Source organism: Oncorhynchus kisutch, unplaced genomic scaffold, assembly GCF_002021735.2.
Source record: "Oncorhynchus kisutch isolate 150728-3 unplaced genomic scaffold, Okis_V2 Okis01b-Okis20b_hom, whole genome shotgun sequence".
NCBI lineage: Eukaryota > Metazoa > Chordata > Actinopteri > Salmoniformes > Salmonidae > Oncorhynchus > Oncorhynchus kisutch.
This window is the reverse complement of record NW_022261978.1, coordinates 12,444,887-12,462,170: the sequence shown is the minus strand read 5'-3', so window position 1 is coordinate 12,462,170 and position 17,284 is coordinate 12,444,887. Positions and strand designations below refer to the sequence as shown.

At 47.6% G+C, this 17,284-nt stretch overlaps 1 protein-coding gene and 1 pseudogene across 2 annotated transcripts in view; one reads left to right on the top strand and one right to left on the bottom strand.

Annotated features, from left to right (window-relative positions):
• The window catches only part of LOC116358901 (ADP-ribosylation factor-binding protein GGA3), a 29,031-nt gene extending 22,108 nt beyond the window's left edge, over nt 1-6,923 (top strand). The window contains exons 10-17 of one of the 2 annotated variants that reach the window (XM_031811236.1): nt 1,725-1,847; nt 2,939-3,187; nt 3,394-3,455; nt 4,155-4,276; nt 4,363-4,520; nt 4,899-5,068; nt 5,657-5,767; nt 6,245-6,923. In XM_031811236.1, coding sequence (XP_031667096.1) covers nt 1,725-1,847; nt 2,939-3,187; nt 3,394-3,455; nt 4,155-4,276; nt 4,363-4,520; nt 4,899-5,068; nt 5,657-5,767; nt 6,245-6,361 — 1,112 coding nt within the window. In that variant the 3' untranslated portion in view covers nt 6,362-6,923. The remainder of the gene's footprint in view (nt 1-1,724; nt 1,848-2,938; nt 3,188-3,393; nt 3,456-4,154; nt 4,277-4,362; nt 4,521-4,898; nt 5,069-5,656; nt 5,768-6,244) is intronic. The other variant, XM_031811237.1, reaches the window with a different exon arrangement.
• A 9,725-nt stretch (nt 6,924-16,648) lies between these two features.
• LOC109886624 (cAMP-specific 3',5'-cyclic phosphodiesterase 4C-like) overlaps nt 16,649-17,284 on the bottom strand; it is a 35,987-nt pseudogene continuing 35,351 nt past the window's right edge.

Genomic DNA, 17,284 nt, shown 5'->3' with positions numbered 1-17,284 from the left:
ACCAGGCTCTGGGGGGTTGCCAGTCTTCTGGCTGTACCAGGTAGAGAGGAACCAGGCTCTGGGGGGTGGCCAGTCTTCTGGCTGTACCGGGTAGAGAGGAACCAGGCTCTGGGGGGTGGCCAGTCTTCTGGCTGTACCGGGTAGAGAGGAACAGGCTCTGGGGGGTGGCCAGTCTTCTGGCTGTACCAGGTAGAGAGGAACCAGGCTCTGGGGGGTGGCCAGTCTTCTGGCTGTACCAGGTAGAGAGGAACCAGGCTCTGGGGGGTGGCCAGTCTTCTGGCTGTAGCGGGTAGAGAGGAACCAGGCTCTGGGGGGAGGCCAGTCTTCTGGCTGTACCAGGTAGAGAGGAACCAGGCTCTGGGGGGTGGCCAGTATTCTGGGTATTCGAACCAGCAACCTTTCAGTTACTGACCCAATGCTCTAACTGATAGCTAGGTTATTGACCCAATGCTCTAACTGCTAGCTAGGCTACCTGCTGGTTACTGACCCAATGCTCTAACTGATAGCTAGGCTACTGACCCAATGCTCTAACTGATAGCTAGGCTACCTGCTGGTTACTGACCCAATGCTCTAACTGATAGCTAGGTTACCTGCTGGTTACTGACCCAATGCTCTAACTGCTAGCTAGGCTACCTGCTGGTTATTGACCCAATGCTATAACTGATAGCTAGGCTACCTGCTGGTTACTGACCCAATGCTCTAACTGATAGCTAGGTTACCTGCTGGTTACTGACCCAATGCTCTAACTGATAGCTAGGCTACCTGCTGGTTACTGACCCAATGCTCTAACCGCTAGCTAGGCTACCTGCTGGTTACTGACCCAATGCTCTAACTGATAGCTAGGCTACTGACCCAATGCTCTAACTGATAGCTAGGCTACTGACCCAATGCTCTACCTGCTAGCTAGGCTACCTGCTGGTTACTGACCCAATGCTCTAACTGATAGCTAGGCTACCTGCTGGTTACTGACCCAATGCTCTAACTGATAGCTAGGCTACCTGCTGGTTACTGACCCAATGCTCTAACTGATAGCTAGGCTACTGACCCAATGCTCTAACTGATAGCTAGGCTACTGACCCAATGCTCTACCTGCTAGCTAGGCTACCTGCTGGTTACTGACCCAATGCTCTAACTGATAGCTAGGCTACTGACCCAATGCTCTACCTGCTAGCTAGGCTACCTGCTGGTTACTGACCCAATGCTCTACCTGCTAGCTAGGCTACCTGCTGGTTACTGACCCAATGCTCTACCTGCTAGCTAGGCTACCTGCTGGTTACTGACCCAATGCTCTACCTGCTAGCTAGGTTACCTACTGGTTACTGACCCAATGCTCTACCTGCTAGCTAGGCTACCTGCTGGTTACTGACCCAATGCTCTAACTGATAGCTAGGCTACCTGCTGGTTACTGACCCAATGCTCTAACTGATAGCTAGGCTACCTGCTGGTTACTGACCCAATGCTCTACCTGCTAGCTAGGCTACCTGCTGGTTACTGACCCAATGCTCTAACTGATAGCTAGGCTACCTGCTGGTTACTGACCCAATGCTCTAACTGATAGCTAGGCTACCTGCTGGTTACTGACCCAATGCTCTAACTGATAGCTAGGCTACCTGCTGGTTACTGACCCAATGCTCTAACTGATAGCTAGGCTACCTGATGCCCTATTTATTGTATTTTATGTTCTGTTCATTCTTGTCTTCCATGTTGTGTTCCTTCCATTCCAGCTCAGATCCTGAGGGCCAATGATGAGCTGACCCTGGTGGTCAACATGTATAAAGACATGATGGGGGGGAGAGAGAGCAACAGGATGAGAGGAGGAGGTGGTGGAGAGCGCTCCATAAACAACGGTACATCTGTCTAGCTCCACTCTACACCACTCATACATTGTCTACTAACAGGGTGTACAGGTCTACTAACAGGGTGTGTTGTCTTGTGTTTGTTCCTCCCCCCTCCAAGGTTTTCAATTTGGCAGAGAACCTTGTGTGTGTTGTAGTGGTGTTTCAGTCTGAATGTCTCTGTGTTGTCATGTCAGGGGAGTGTTGTCTCTATCCCTAGGACAGAGTACCTACCTGTGTGTTCTAGTGTTGTCTCTATCCCTAGGACAGAGTACCTACCTGTGTGTTCTAGTGTTGTCTCTATCCCTAGGACAGAGTACCTACCTGTGTGTTCTAGTGTTGTCTCTATCCCTAGGACAGAGTACCTACCTGTGTGTTCTAGTGTTCTGTGTTCTAGTGTTCTGTGTTCTAGTGTTGACTCTATCCCTAGGACAGAGTACCTACCTGTGTGTTCTAGTGTTCTGTGTTCTGTTCTAGTGTTGTCTCTGTCCCTAGGACAGAATACCTACCTGTGTGTTCTAGTGTTCTGTGTGTTCTGTGTTCTAGTGTTGACTCTATCCCTAGGACAGAGTACCTACCTGTGTGTTCTAGTGTTCTGTGTTCTAGTGTTGACTCTATCACTAGGACAGAGTACCTACCTGTGTGTTCTAGTGTTCTGTGTTCTAGTGTTCTGTGTTCTAGTGTTGACTCTATCCCTAGGACAGAGTACCTACCTGTGTGTTCTAGTGTTCTGTGTTCTAGTGTTCTGTGTTCTGTTCTAGTGTTGTCTCTATCCCTAGGACAGAGAACCTACCTGTGTGTTCTAGTGTTCTGTGTTCTGTTCTAGTGTTGTCTCTGTCCCTAGGACAGAATACCTACCTGTGTGTTCTAGTGTTCTGTGTTCTGTTCTAGTGTTGTCTCTATCCCTACGACAGAGTATCTACCTGTGTGTTCTAGTGTTCTGTGTTCTAGTGTTCTGTGTTCTGTTCTAGTGTTGTCTCTATCCCTACGACAGAGTACCTACCTGTGTGTTCTAGTGTTCTGTTCTAGTGTGACATCATAGAGGACGTGTTGTTTCAGTGTGAATCTCAGTGGTTGTATTTTCATATAGTCTCCATCCCCAGGTCCCAGCAGCCCCAGAGAGATAAAGTGTTACCATCTAATAGACCTGTCAGCCCTGGACTCTCCACAGACACATAGACCACCTTCTAAAGACATGTCTTCCTCCGTCTCACCTCCCCACCACGTCTCCTCCTTCCTGTCCTCCTCCTCTACCCCCCAGCCTCGGCTTGGCACCCCTCCTCCCTCCTCTCCTCTCTCCCGTCAACGGCTCAACAGTACTCCCCTATCTCTAATCGATCTGGACGTGACAGGTTCGTACAGGTTCTGTTTCTTTAGAACGTCCCTCCCCCTCTCCTTTTGATGTGGATGTTTCTGCTGTGATGTCATCATGATCCAGATGTGTTGTGAAACAGTATTCACTTCCTGTATCTGGACTGTAGTGGTGTTTGTGTTGACGTGTGTTGGTGATGAGGTTCTGTGTCTAATGTTAACAGGGATACGTGTGTTCTTTATTCAGAGCTGGATAAACCGGCATCGTCTCAAAGCCAGAGCAGCACGTACTACCATGAACTACTCCAGGTACCAGTTACCTCTGGATGCGCCCTAAATGGCTCCCTATTCCCTACATAGTGCACTACTTTTGACTAGAATGGCTCACTATTCCCTACATAGTGCACTACTTTTGACCGGAATAGCACCCTATTCCCTATATAGTGCACTACTTGACCAGAATGGCACCCTATTCCCTACATAGTGCACTACTTTTGACTAGAATGGCACCCTATTCCCTACATAGTGCACTACTTTTGACCGGAATAGCACCCTATTCCCTATATAGTGCACTACTTTTGACCGGAATAGCACCCTATTCCCTATATAGTGCACTACTTTTGACCGGAATAGCACCCTATTCCCTATATAGTGCACTACTTTTGACCAGAATGGCACCTTATTCCCTACATAGTGCACTACTTTTGACCAGAATGGCACCCTATTCCCTACATAGTACACTACTTTTGACCAGAATGGCACCCTATTCCCTACATAGTGCACTACTTTTGACCAGAATGGCACCCTATTCCCTACATAGTACACTACTTTTGACCAGAATGGTTCCCTATTCCCTACATAGTGCACTACTTTTGACCAAAATGGAACCCTATTCCCTACATAGTGCACTACTTTTGACCATGGCCCAAGGGGTTCACAACAACACCAGATCATATTTACACTGATTTGTTCCTCTTCAACACAGATGCCTGTTTCTCCTTATTTCAGATGAGACTAGGAGAGGAGAACACAGGGAGAGACCATTCCCTGACCACGTGGGGGTGTGGAGGGAGAGACCACCCACTGGTGGCCCGGGGTTGCGGCAGTGGCTCGTCAAATGGAGCTGACTGGTGAGGGATGGATGGATGGATGGATTGAGAAAGAGAGCGAGAGACATAGTTACCGTGACGATTCAATCTTTTCTTCTTCCTGTCAGGGCGTGCCTTCAGAATCGTCCAATTGTGATGTCAGGATCACCATCAAACTCACAGAGTCAGCCAATGACAGAGTCAGGATCTCCAGTGAAATCAGAGAGTTTCAATCTCCCAGAATCCTTAGCAGAGATCCACGTCCCACTGGAATCCATTAAACCAAGTAAGGTTTTGTCCTAAAATGGCACACTATTCCCTATAGAGTGCACTGTTTTTAACCAGGGCTAACTGATAAAAGGGAAACATTTGGAACATAGCCCTAGTTTTTGTCCTTTTCTTAAGATCTTTTAAACGCAGTAATACACAGAATAGGTGTGTGTCCCAAATTGCATCCTAATTCCTTTATAGTGCACTTCTCTTGACCAGAGCCTATGGGTGCACTATATAAGGAGCCATTTTGGATGCACACTAGGAGTTAGTGGTGTCACTACAGTTGTCTGTAGTCATTCATGTTAATGGATACCTCTGGTCTTTTCTATTTCAAGTCATCTGTTCTCTGTTGGCACGTCTGAGGTGTTCATTTCCTGAATGTCTCCGATAGGTCGATTGGAGCCAATCACAGTGTACGACCAGAATGGCGTCCATGTTTCCCTCCATTTTGCCAAAGACCCGCCCCCGGGACACCCTAACGTTGCTGTGGTTATCGTCTCCACGGTGAACACCTCCGCACTTCCTGTTAAAGACATCCTGTTTCAGGCTGCTGTTCCCAAGGTAACAGACAAACGCCCAAATATGGACAAGACATTTTTAAACTCCTACATTTTCTAACTTTAAACAATCTCTCTCCTTGTCTAATGAATCCTTTGTTTCCATCAATGACTGGTTGACTGATTGAATGACTGACTGTCAGAGTTCCCACGGGTCCTTAAATTTGAGGGAATTGGGCCTGGAAAGTCCTTGCTTGAGGGAATTGGGCCTGGAAAGTCCTTGAATTTGAGGGAATTGGGCCTGGAAAGTCCTTGAATTTGAGGGAATTGGGCCTGGAAAGTCCTTGAATTTTAGGGAATTGGGCCTGGAAAGTCCTTGCTTGAGGGAATTGGGCCTGGAAAGTCCTTGAATTTGAGGGAATTGGGCCTGGAAAGTCCTTGAATTTGAGGGAATTGGGCCTGGAAAGTCCTTGAAAAGTCCTTGAATTTGATGTTTAATTAAGAAGGTGTGGGAACCCTGGACTGATTGATTTGATGGACTGATTGATTCATTGATTGAGTCATTGATCTTACTGAATGACTGTCTGGTTGACTGAATGACTGGCTGACTGAATCACTGGCTAGCCGACTGATCTCCCTGTCTGTCCTCCAGACTATGACAGTGAAGCTCCAGCCGTCTTCAGGGAATGACCTCCCCTCCTACAACCCTCTGCTGCCCCCTGCTGCCCTCTCACAGATACTGCTCCTCTCCAACCCACACAGGGTGAGTCTACTGCTCAACCTGACACACTGGAAACACATTGTTTTGTTACCGTCAGACCTGTGACTTGGCCGGCATTCATTCATAAGGCTCATCATCAACAAGTGAACTTCATTGTCAACAATGTGGCTTTTAAAGGCAGTCTTGGTCTATCTCAAGAGTTTATTAACTGTTAATGTCAAGTGCCGTGGCTTGTTGACAATGTGCCTTTGATGGAATGGTGGTGATTTGTGTGTTATCTCCCTCCAGCGTTAGGTGTGTTTTATTAGAATAGTGATGGTTTGTGTGTTATCTCCCGCCAGCGTCTGTTATCTCCCTCTAGCGTCAGTGTGTTTGATGGAATGGTGATGGTTTGTGTGTTATCTCCCTCCCAGCGTCAGGTGTGTTTGATTAGAATGGTGATGGTTTGTGTGTTATCTCCCTCCAGGGTTAGGTGTGTTTGATTAGAATGGTGATGGTTTGTGTGTTATCTCCCTCCAGCGTAAGGTACGTCTGCGCTACAAGCTGACCCTGGTCCACGGTGATGGAGAGCAGAGCCTCAGTGAGATGGGAGAGGTGGAGGACTTCCCTGACTGGGTCACCTGGATGGGCCTCTGATCTGAGAGAACCCTGCATGGAATTCTAGAACCTGACAGAGAGACATTCTAGAACCTGAGAGAGAGAGACATTCTAGAACCTGACAGAGAAATATTGTGGTACCTGATAGAGAAAGGTTCTGCAGCATAATGTGGAACCCTCTGCGATTGCTGCCTTGACCGCCATGATGTCATGTAGTTGGTCATGTGATGCGTGTGTATTTACTTTTGATATGCGGTCATCCTTGGAGGTTCTTAAAAACTGATATTTATTTAGTATTTGAAGTAGGCTCTGGGAGACCAGTCTAGTGTTAGGTGTGGGTGTGTCCATTTGTGTGTTCTTGTGTTTGTCTGATTGACCCGGCTTTGTCAACTCGGTGCCAAATGACCCACCTGGGTTATGTTTCTCCACCATTTTCTACCGAACTAGACCAGGTGAACCAGGTGCCTCTTCTACTGACCTGTTGTTCACCTGGCTCCTGTGTGAGCTGCTTGTTGTGTTTTTGTTCATCGTCTGATTGATTGATGCCTCAGATACGACACTCTGAAATCTGTGATCAATAAAACATAGAATGCTGTTCTTATCTGGAAGTCTTCTGTGGTCATTCAGGATTAGAACCTGTAACCTTCTGGTCCCTATCCCAGTGCCTAGTCCACAAGATTAGAACCTGTAACCTTCTGATCCCTATACCAGTTCCTAGTCCACAAGATTAGAACCTGTAACCTTCGGCTCCCTATCCCAGTTCCTAGTCCACAAGATTAGAACCTGTAACCTTCTGATCCCTATCCCAGTTCCTAGTCCACAAGATTAGAACCTGTAACCTTCTGGTCCCTATCCCAGTTCCTAGTCCACAAGATTAGAACCTGTAACCTTCTGGTCCCTATCCCAGTGCCTAGTCCACAAGATTAGAACCTGTAACCTTCTGGTCCCTATCCCAGTGCCTAGTCCACACGATTAGAACCTGTAACCTTCTGGTCCCTATCCCAGTGCCTAGTCTACAAGATTAGAACCTGTAACCTTCTGGTCCCTATCCCAGTGCCTAGTCCATAAGATTAGAACCTGCAACCTTCTGGTCCCTATACCAGTGCCTAGTCCACAAGATTAGAACCTGCAACCTTCTGGTCCCTATCCCAGTGCCTAGTCCACAAGATGAGAACCTGTAACCTGGTCCCTATCCCAGTTCCTAGTCCACAAGATTAGAACCTGTAACCTTCTGGTCCCTATCCCAGTTCCTAGTCCACAAGATTAGAACCTGTAACCTGGTCCCTATCCCAGTTCCTAGTCCATAAGGTTAGAACCTGCAACCATCTGGTCCCTATCCCAGTGCCTAGTCCACAACATTAGAACCTGCAACCTTCTGGTCCCTATCCCAGTGCCTAGTCTACAAGATTAGAACCTGTAACCTTCTGGTCCCTATCCCAGTGCCTAGTCTACAAGATTAGAACCTGTAACCTTCTGGTCCCTATCTCAGTTCCTAGTCCACAAGATTAGAACCTGCAACCTTCTGGTCTCTATCCCAGTGCCTAGTCCACAAGATTAGAACCTGCAACCTTCTGGTCCCTATCCCAGTTCCTAGTCTACAAGATTAGAACCTGTAACCTTCTGGTCCCTATCCCAGTTCCTAGTCCACAAGATTAGAACCTGTAACCTTCTGGTCCCTATCCCAGTTCCTAGTCCACAAGATTAGAACCTGTAACCTGGTCCCTATCCCAGTTCCTAGTCCACAAGATTAGAACCTGCAACCTTCTGGTCTCTATCCCAGTGCCTAGTCCACAAGATTAGAACCTGCAACCTTCTGGTCCCTATCCCAGTTCCTAGTCCACAAGATTAGAACCTGTAACCTTCTGGTCCCTATCCCAGTTCCTAGTCCACAAGATTAGAACCTGTAACCCTCTGGTCCCTATCCCAGTTCCTAGTCCACAAGATTAGAACCGGCAACCTTCTGGTCCCTATCCCAGTTCCTAGTCCACAAGATTAGAACCTGTAACCTTCTGGTCCCTATCCCAGTTCATAGTCCACAAGATTAGAACCTGTAACCTGGTCCCTATCCCAGTTCCTAGTCCACAAGATTAGAACCTGTAACCTTCTGGTCCCTATCCCAGTTCATAGTCCACAAGATTAGAACCTGTAACCTGGTCCCTATAACAGTTCCTAGTCCACAAGATTAGAACCTGTAACCTTCTGGTCCCTATCCCAGTGCCTAGTCCACAAGGTTAGAACCTGCAACCTTCTGGTCCCTATCCCAGTGCCTAGTCCACAAGATTAGAACCTGCAACCTTCTGGTCCCTATCCCAGTGCCTAGTCCACAAGATTAGAACCTGTAACCTGGTCCCTATCCCAGTTCCTAGTCCACAAGATTACTGCACTAGCAGGGGGGAAAGCACCAATCAATCACTCATTTAGAAATTCAGTAGATTAAAAAGTTGTTTAGTTAATGTTGTAAAACAACTGGGATTCAAACTGGCAACCATGTGGGTCACAACCCTTCAAACTGTCAACCTTATGGGTCACAACCCTTCAAACTGTCAACCTTATGGGTCACAACCCTTCAAACTGTCAAACTTATGGGTCACAACCCTTCAAACTGTCAAACTTATGGGTCACAACCCTTCAAACTGTCAAACTTATGGGTCACAACCCTTCAAACTGTCAAACTTATGGGTCACAACCCTTCAAACTGTCAAACTTATGGGTCACAACCCTTCAAACTGTCAAACTTATGGGTCACAACCCTTGTGTAAATGCCCTCCATCCTGCATGTTCTTATTTGACTCTCCCTGTAGTAAACCTCGCACACTGGCCTGTCACAAAGCTCTGCCCACGGAGCTTTTTCATCCAATCAATTCATCCCTGACTGTATTTGCCAATGGACTCTCCTTCCTCCCCGACGTGTTGCTCTTTGTTCATTTCCCCTTCACTGAAAAGAAATGACACGCCTCCACCAGTACAATGCATTGAGATTGGTGGGAAGTAGTGAACAAGTGTATGAGTGTACACTTAATATTGGTACACCCCCCCCCCCCCCCCAGGAAGATCACAGTCAGTTATTCCCCCCCCCCCCCAGGAAGATCACAGTCAGTTATTTTATCCACATTTAGCAGACATATTTATTGTTAAATATTTAATGCAGATATGCAGCAGGGTGTGTCCGTCTGATAAAGTGCCAAATACAGATATACAAAACAACAGAGGTGGTGGAAGACCCCGGCGGCGTCCCAAATTACACCCTACGCTCTGTAGTGCACTACCGTTGACCAGAATGGCTCCCTATTCCCTCTGTAGTGCACTACATTAGACCAGAATGGCTCCCTATTCCCTCTGTAGTGCACTACATCAGACCAGAATGGCTCCCTATTCCCTCTGTAGTGCACTACATTAGACCAGAATGGCTCCCTATTCCCTCTGTAGTGCACTACATTAGGCCAGAATGGCTCCCTATTCCCTCTGTAGTGCACTACATTAGACCAGAATGGGACCCTATTCCCTCTGTAGTGCACTACTGTTGACCAGAGTGGCTCCCTATTCCCTCTGTAGTGCCACTACTGTTGACCAGAATGGCCACCCTATTCCCTCTGTAGTGCACTACTGTTGACTAGAATGGCTCCCTATTCCCTCTGTAGTGCACTACTGTTGACCAGAATGGGACCCTATTCCCTCTGTAGTGCACTACATTAGACCAGAATGGCTCCCTATTCCCTCTGTAGTGCACTACTGTTGACCATAATTGTTCCCTATTCCCTCTGTAGTGCACTACTGTTGACCAGAATGGGACCCTATTCCCCCTGTAGTGCACTACATTAGACCAGAATGGCTCCCTATTCCCTCTGCTAGTGCACTACTGTTGACCAGAATGGATCCCTATTCCCTCTGTAGTGCACTACATTAGACCAGAATGGCCACCCCTATTCCCTCTGTAGTGCACTACATTAGACCAGAATGGCTCCCTATTCCCTCTGTAGTGCCACTACATAGACCAGAATGGGACCCTATTCCCTCTGTAGTGCACTACTGTTGACCAGAATGGGACCCTATTCCCTCTGTAGTGCACTACTGTTGACCAGAATGGTTCCCTATTCCCTCTGTAGTGCACTACATTAGACCAGAATGGGACCCTATTCCCTCTGTAGTGCACTACATTAGACCAGAATGGGACCCTATTCCCTCTGTAGTGCACTACATTAGACCAGAATGGCTCCCTATTCCCTCTGTAGTGCACTACTGTTGACCAGAATGGTTCCCTATTCCCTCTGTAGTGCACTACATTAGACCAGAATGGCTCCCTATTCCCTCTGTAGTGCACTACATTAGACCAGAATGGCTCCCTATTCCCTCTGTAGTGCACTACATTAGACCAGAATGGCTCCATATTCCCTCTGTAGTGCACTACATTAGACCAAGAATGGCACCCTATTCCCTCTGTAGTGCACTACATTAGACCAGAATGGTTCCCTATTCCCTCTGTAGTGCACTACTGTTGACCAGAATGGCTCCCTATTCCCTCTGTAGTGCACTACTGTTGACCAGAATGGCTCCCTATTCCCTCTGTAGTGCACTACATTAGACCAGAATGGGACCCTATTCCCTCTGTAGTGCACTACATTAGACCAGAATGGCTCCATATTCCCTCTGTAGTGCACTACATTAGACCAGAATGGCTCCCTATTCCCTCTGTAGTGCACTACATTAGACCAGAAATGGCTCCCTATTCCCTCTGTAGTGCACTACATTAGACCAGAATGGTTCCCTATTCCCTCTGTAGTGCACTACTGTTGACCAGAATGGCACCCTATTCCCTCTGTAGTGCCACTACATTAGACCAGAATGGCCTCCCTATTCCCTCTGTAGTGCACTACTGTTGACCAGAATGGATCCCTATTCCCTCTGTAGTGCACTACATTAGACCAGAATGGCTCCCTATTCCCTCTGTAGTGCACTACATTAGACCAGAATGGCTCCCTATTCCCTCTGTAGTGCACTACATTAGACCAGAATGGTTCCCTATTCCCTCTGTAGTGCACTACTGTTGACCAGAATGGCACCCTATTCCCTCTGTAGTGCACTACATTAGACCAGAATGGCTCCCTATTCCCCTCTGTAGTGCACTACATTAGACCAGAATGGGACCCTATTCCCTCTGTAGTGCACTACTGTTGACCAGAATGGGACCCTATTCCCCTCTGTAGTGCACTACTGTTGACCAGAATGGTTCCCTATTCCCCTCTGTAGTGCACTACATTAGACCAGAATGGGACCCTATTCCCTCTGTAGTGCACTACATTAGACCAGAATGGGACCCTATTCCCTCTGTAGGCACTACATTAGACCAGAATGGCTCCCTATTCCCTCTGTAGTGCACTACTGCTTGACCAGAATGGTTCCCTATTCCCTCTGTAGTGCACTACATTAGACCCAGAATGGCTCCCTATTCCCTCTGTAGTGCACTACATTAGACCAGAATGGCTCCCTATTCCCTCTGTAGTGCAACTACATTAGACCAGAATGGCTCCCTATTCCCTCTGTAGTGCACTACATTAGACCAGAATGGCACCCTATTCCCTCTGTAGTGCACTACATTAGACCAGAATGGTTCCCTATTCCCTCTGTAGTGCACTACTGTTGACCAGAATGGCTCCCTATTCCCTCTGTAGTGCACTACTGTTGACCAGAATGGCTCCCTATTCCCTCTGTAGTGCCATACATTAGACCAGATGGGACCCTATTCCCCTCTGTAGTGCACTACATTAGACCAGAATGGCTCCATATTCCCTCTGTAGTGCACTACATTAGACCAGAATGGCTCCCTATTCCCTCTGTAGTGCACTACATTAGACCAGAATGGCTCCCTATTCCCTCTGTAGTGCCTACATTAGACCAGAATGGTTCCCTATTCCCTCTGTAGTGCACTACTGTTGACCAGAATGTCACCCTATTCCCTCTGTAGTGCACTACTGTTGACCAGAATGGGACCCTATTCCCTCTGTAGTGCACTACATTAGACCAGAATGGCCTCCCTATTCCCTCTGTAGTGCACTACTGTTGACCAGAATGGCACCCTATTCCCTCTGTAGTGCACTACTGTTGACCAGAATGGCTCCCCTATTCCCTCTGTAGTGCACTACATTAGACCAGAATGGCTCCCTATTCCCTCTGTAGTGCACTACATTAGACCAGAATGGGACCCTATTCCCTCTGTAGTGCACTACATTAGACCAGAATGGGACCCTATTCCCTCTGTAGTGCACTACTGTTGACCAGAATGGCTCCCTATTCCCTCTGTAGTGCACTACATTAGACCAGAATGGCTCCCTATTCCCTCTGTAGTGCACTACATTAGACCAGAATGGGACCCTATTCCCTCTGTAGTGCACTACTGTTGACCAGAATGGCTCCCTATTCCCTCTGTAGTGCACTACATTAGACCAGAATTGTTCCCTATTCCCTCTGTAGTGCACTACATTAGACCAGAGTAAAGGGTAAAGGATGAGCTATGACCTCAGGGTTAAAGGATGAGCTATGACCTCAGGGTAAAGGATGAGCTATGACCTCAGGATAAAGATGAGCTATGACCTCAGGGTAAAGGATGAACTATGACCTCAGGGTAAAGGATGGACTATGACCTCAGGGTAAAGGATGTGAACTATGACCTCAGGGTAAAGGATGTGAACTATGACCTCAGGGTAAAGGATGAACTAGGACCTCAGGGTAAAGGATGGATCATGACCTCAGGGTAAAGGATGAACTATGACCTCAGGGTAAAGGATGAACTATGACCTCAGGGTAAAGGATGGATCATGACCTCAGGGTAAAGGATCAACTATGACCTCAGGGTAAAGGATAAACCATGACCTCAGGGTAAAGGATGAACTATGACCTCAGGGTAAAGGATGAACTATGACCTCAGGGTAAAGGATGGATCATGACCTCAGGGTAAAGGATGAACTATGACCTCAGGGTAAAGGATGAACCATGACCTCAGGGTAAAGGATAAACCATGACCTCAGGGTAAAGGATGAACCATGACCTCAGGGTAAAGGATGAACTATGACCTCAGGGTACAGAAGGTTCCTCTCTCTTTGCATTTATTTTTTTCAATTCCGACAAAAATGGAAGAAAAAAAGTCCAGTTGAACGCAGCTCCAGACGAGTCTTGGGTTACGATTGTCTTTTAGATATGAAGTTTACATACACCAACACCTGTAAGTCATGGCTGAGTCCAAATGGCCACCCTTTCCCTATGTAGTGCACTACTTTCGACCAGGGCCCTATGGCCAATGGACACCCTATTTCCCTATGTAGCTGCCACTACTTTCGAACCAGCAGCCCTATGGCCAAATGGCACCCTATTCCCTATGTAGTGCACTACTTTCGACCAGGGCCCCATTTGGGAGACAGCCTATAAGTCCTTCTATCTATCTTAGTGTGCCCAACAGCCTGTGTAGCATGGACAGTAACATGAGGACGTCACCATTGTTTGAAGTAGTCAACTGGGGCTAGGGACATCCTTGGGTTTAAGGAAGGAGTCACTCATCAATTCCATCGAGTGTCACAAGGTGTGGGGGGGGGGGGGGGGGGGGGGGGGGGGGGGGGGGGGGTGGGGCGGGCAGCTGAATGCCCAACCTTGGCTTTTGTGCCTGTTTAAATATCACCCCTCCATGTGGCTGTGAGGCTTGTGAATCGCACAATCCTTGGCCTTTGTGCCGGTTTATAAAATTAATATCACACCCTCCAGGGCTGTGAAGGAATCGCCAACCTTGGCTTTGTGCCTGTTTAAATGACACCCTCCAGGTAACTGTGAATCGCCAACCTTGGCTTTGTGCCTGTTTAAATATCACCCTCCAGGTGGCTGTGAATCGCCAACCTTGGCTTTGTGCCTGTTTAAATATCACCCTCCAGGTGGCTGTGAATCGCCAACCTTGGCTTTGTGCCTGTTTAAATGACACCCTCCAGGTGGCTGTGAATCGCCAACCTTGGCTTTGTGCCTGTTTAAATGACACCCTCCAGGTGGCTGTGAATCGCCAACCTTGGCTTTGTGCCTGTTTAAATAACACCCTCCAGGTGGCAGTACGCACCCTTTCAGTTTGTTTACCAACTCATAGAAGGAGTAGAAGAAGGAAAAAATGAACTACTTCAAAATGGAGATGGCCACAGTCTGTGCATTATGGTCGTCTGTCAAAGACGCCATAATGGGACAGAATACAATGTTGGCGATCTCTTAACATCTCTATGGTGGCAGGAATCAACGTGACCTTTAACCTCTATATTGGGTTATTTTCTTTCTTGATGCTCAGACTGTGGATCCAAATAAAGTGTTCCAGTGTGTTCTTGCTCCAGAATGCCCTATAGGTACAGATCTAGGATCAGCTTCCCCCTCCCCCAATCCTAACCTTAACTATTAGTGGGGGTGGGTGGTGGGGGACAATGTTAAACTGACCCAAGATCAGTGTCTAGGGGCAACTTCACCCGTCTCCATGTTTAATAGTCCAATGGAGTCCGAAAGAGCATTGTTTATTGTTTTGCATGTGCTGGCCGGTGGGTGTTACAGTGTGTGTTACAGTCTTAATAGTCCGTAGTGCTACAAAATAGCTGTTAAAAGAAGGTTCCCCCTGGTGGCAGTGGTCTCCATGTACAAAGGCTACAGGTCATGAAGACTGAACGACTGCATTCCAAATGCCAACCTATTCCCTATGTAGTGCACTACTTTTGACCAGAGCCCTTTGTGCAGTATAAAGGGAATAGGTTGCCATTTGGGACACAGTTCATGGCCTTGGTTGGGGCGAGGCAGACACTGCCTCGGTGTGTCAGGGCCTTGGTTGGGGCGAGGCAGACACTGCCTCGGGTGTCAGGGACTTGGTTGGGGCGAGGCAGACACTGCCTCGGGTGTCAGGGACTTGGTTGGGGCGAGGCAGACACTGCCTCGGGTGTCAGGGCCTTGGTTGGGGTGAGGCAGACACTGCCTCGGGTGTCAGGGCCTTGGTTGGGGTGAGGCAGACACTGCCTCGGGTGTCAGGGCCTTGGTTGGGGTGAGGCAGACACTGCCTCGGGTGTCAGGGCAGGTGACATCACTTTGTTCCACGGTGGGAAAATGTTTACTAGCTAGCTACCTCACACCTGCAACACTTCCTCCATCGCTCTTCCTCCATATCTCTTCTTCCATCTCTCTTCTCTTTCCCTCATCTCTCCTCCTCTTCCTCCATCTCTCCTCTCCTCTTCTCCATCTCTCCTCCTCTTCTCCACTCTCTCTCATTCACTGGGTCTGATTTAGCTTCTCTTCTCTCTTTATCTATTCTTCTTTTTTGATCTCCTCATTTCCAACTAACTTTTCCTACTTCTCATCTCCTTCCTCCTTTTCCTCTTTCTTCTACTCCTTCTTTCTCCCCTCCTCCTCCTCCTCCTCCTCCTCCTCCTCTTTTCTCCTTTTCTTTTTCTCCCCTCCTCATCTTCTTTCTCCTCCTCCTCCTCTTCTTTCTTCTCCCTCCCTCCTCTCTCTCCTTCTTTCTCCTCCTCTCCTCCTCTTCTTTCTCCCCCTTCCTCTCCTTCTTTCTCCTCCTCCTCCTCTTCTTTCTCCCCCTCCTCTCCTTCTTTCTCTCCTCCTCCTCCTCTTCTTTCTCCCCCTCCCTCCTTCTTTCCTCTCCTTCATTCCTCCTCATCCTCCTCTCCTCTTCTTTCTCCTTCTTTTCCTCTCCTTCTTCCTCCTGTTCCTCTCTTTCTTCCTCCTCCTGTCCCCTCCTTCTTCCTCCTCCTCCTCCTTCTTCTCTCCTTCCTTCTGCTCTTCCCCCCACACAGTCTTGTTCTCCATTTTGGTTCTCCACATCCCCGTTATCTTTGACATCCTCCTCTCCTCTATCTTCTTCTGCCTCCTCTTCAACATGGTGTCTCTCTCCACCTCTTCAACATGGTTCTCCTCCCCACTCTTCAACATGGTCCTCCTCCTCCTCTTCAACATTGTCCTCCTCCTCCTCCTCCTCCTCTTCAACATGGTCGTCCTCCTCCACTTCTTCAACATGGTCCCTCCTCCTCCCCTTCAACATGGTCTTCTTCCTCCTCCTCTTCAAATGGTCTTTCCTCCTCTTCAACATGGTCCTCTATCTCCTCTTCAACATGGTCCTCCTCCTCCTCTTCAACATCATCCTCCTCCTCTCTCAACACAGTTCCCCTCACCTCTTCAACATGGTTTCTCCTCCTCCTCCTCAACATGGTTCTCCTCCTCCTCCTCCTCAACATGGTTATCCTCCACCTCTTCAACATGGTTCTCTCTCTCCTCCTCAGATGGTTCTCCTCCTCCTCCTCAACATGGTTCTCCTCTTCCACTTCAACATGGTTCTTCCTCCTCTTCAACATGGTTCTCCTCCTCCTCCTCTTCAACATGGTTCTCCTCTTCCACTTCAACATGGTTCTCCTCCACCTCTTCAACATGGTTCTCCTTTGAATTGTCCTGGTTTCCGTTCTCCTGTCTGACCATGTGGTTGGACCCGTTGAGTTGTTGTATGTGGTTTGTGTTTGGCTCCACATCTTCCAGTGCCAGCTCAACTGGGAGGATAAAGAGAAGACAGTAGATTGATAGTTAGTTATATAGATGGTCATTGATAAAGAGAAGACAGTAGATTGATAGTTATATAGATGGTCATTGATAAAGAGAAGACAGTAGATTGATAGTTTGTTATATAGTCATTGATAAAGAGAAGACAGTAGATTGATAGTTTGTTATATAGTCATTGATAAAGAGAAGACAGTAGATTGATAGTTAGTTATATAGATGGTCATTGATAAAGAGAAGACAGTAGATTGATAGTTAGTTATATAGATGGTCATTGATAAAGAAGACAGTAGATTGATAGTTTGTTATTAGTCATTGATAAAGAGAAGACAGTAGATTGATAGTTAGTTATATAGATGGTCATTGATAAAGAGAAGACAGTAGATTGATAGTTTGTTATATAGTCATTGA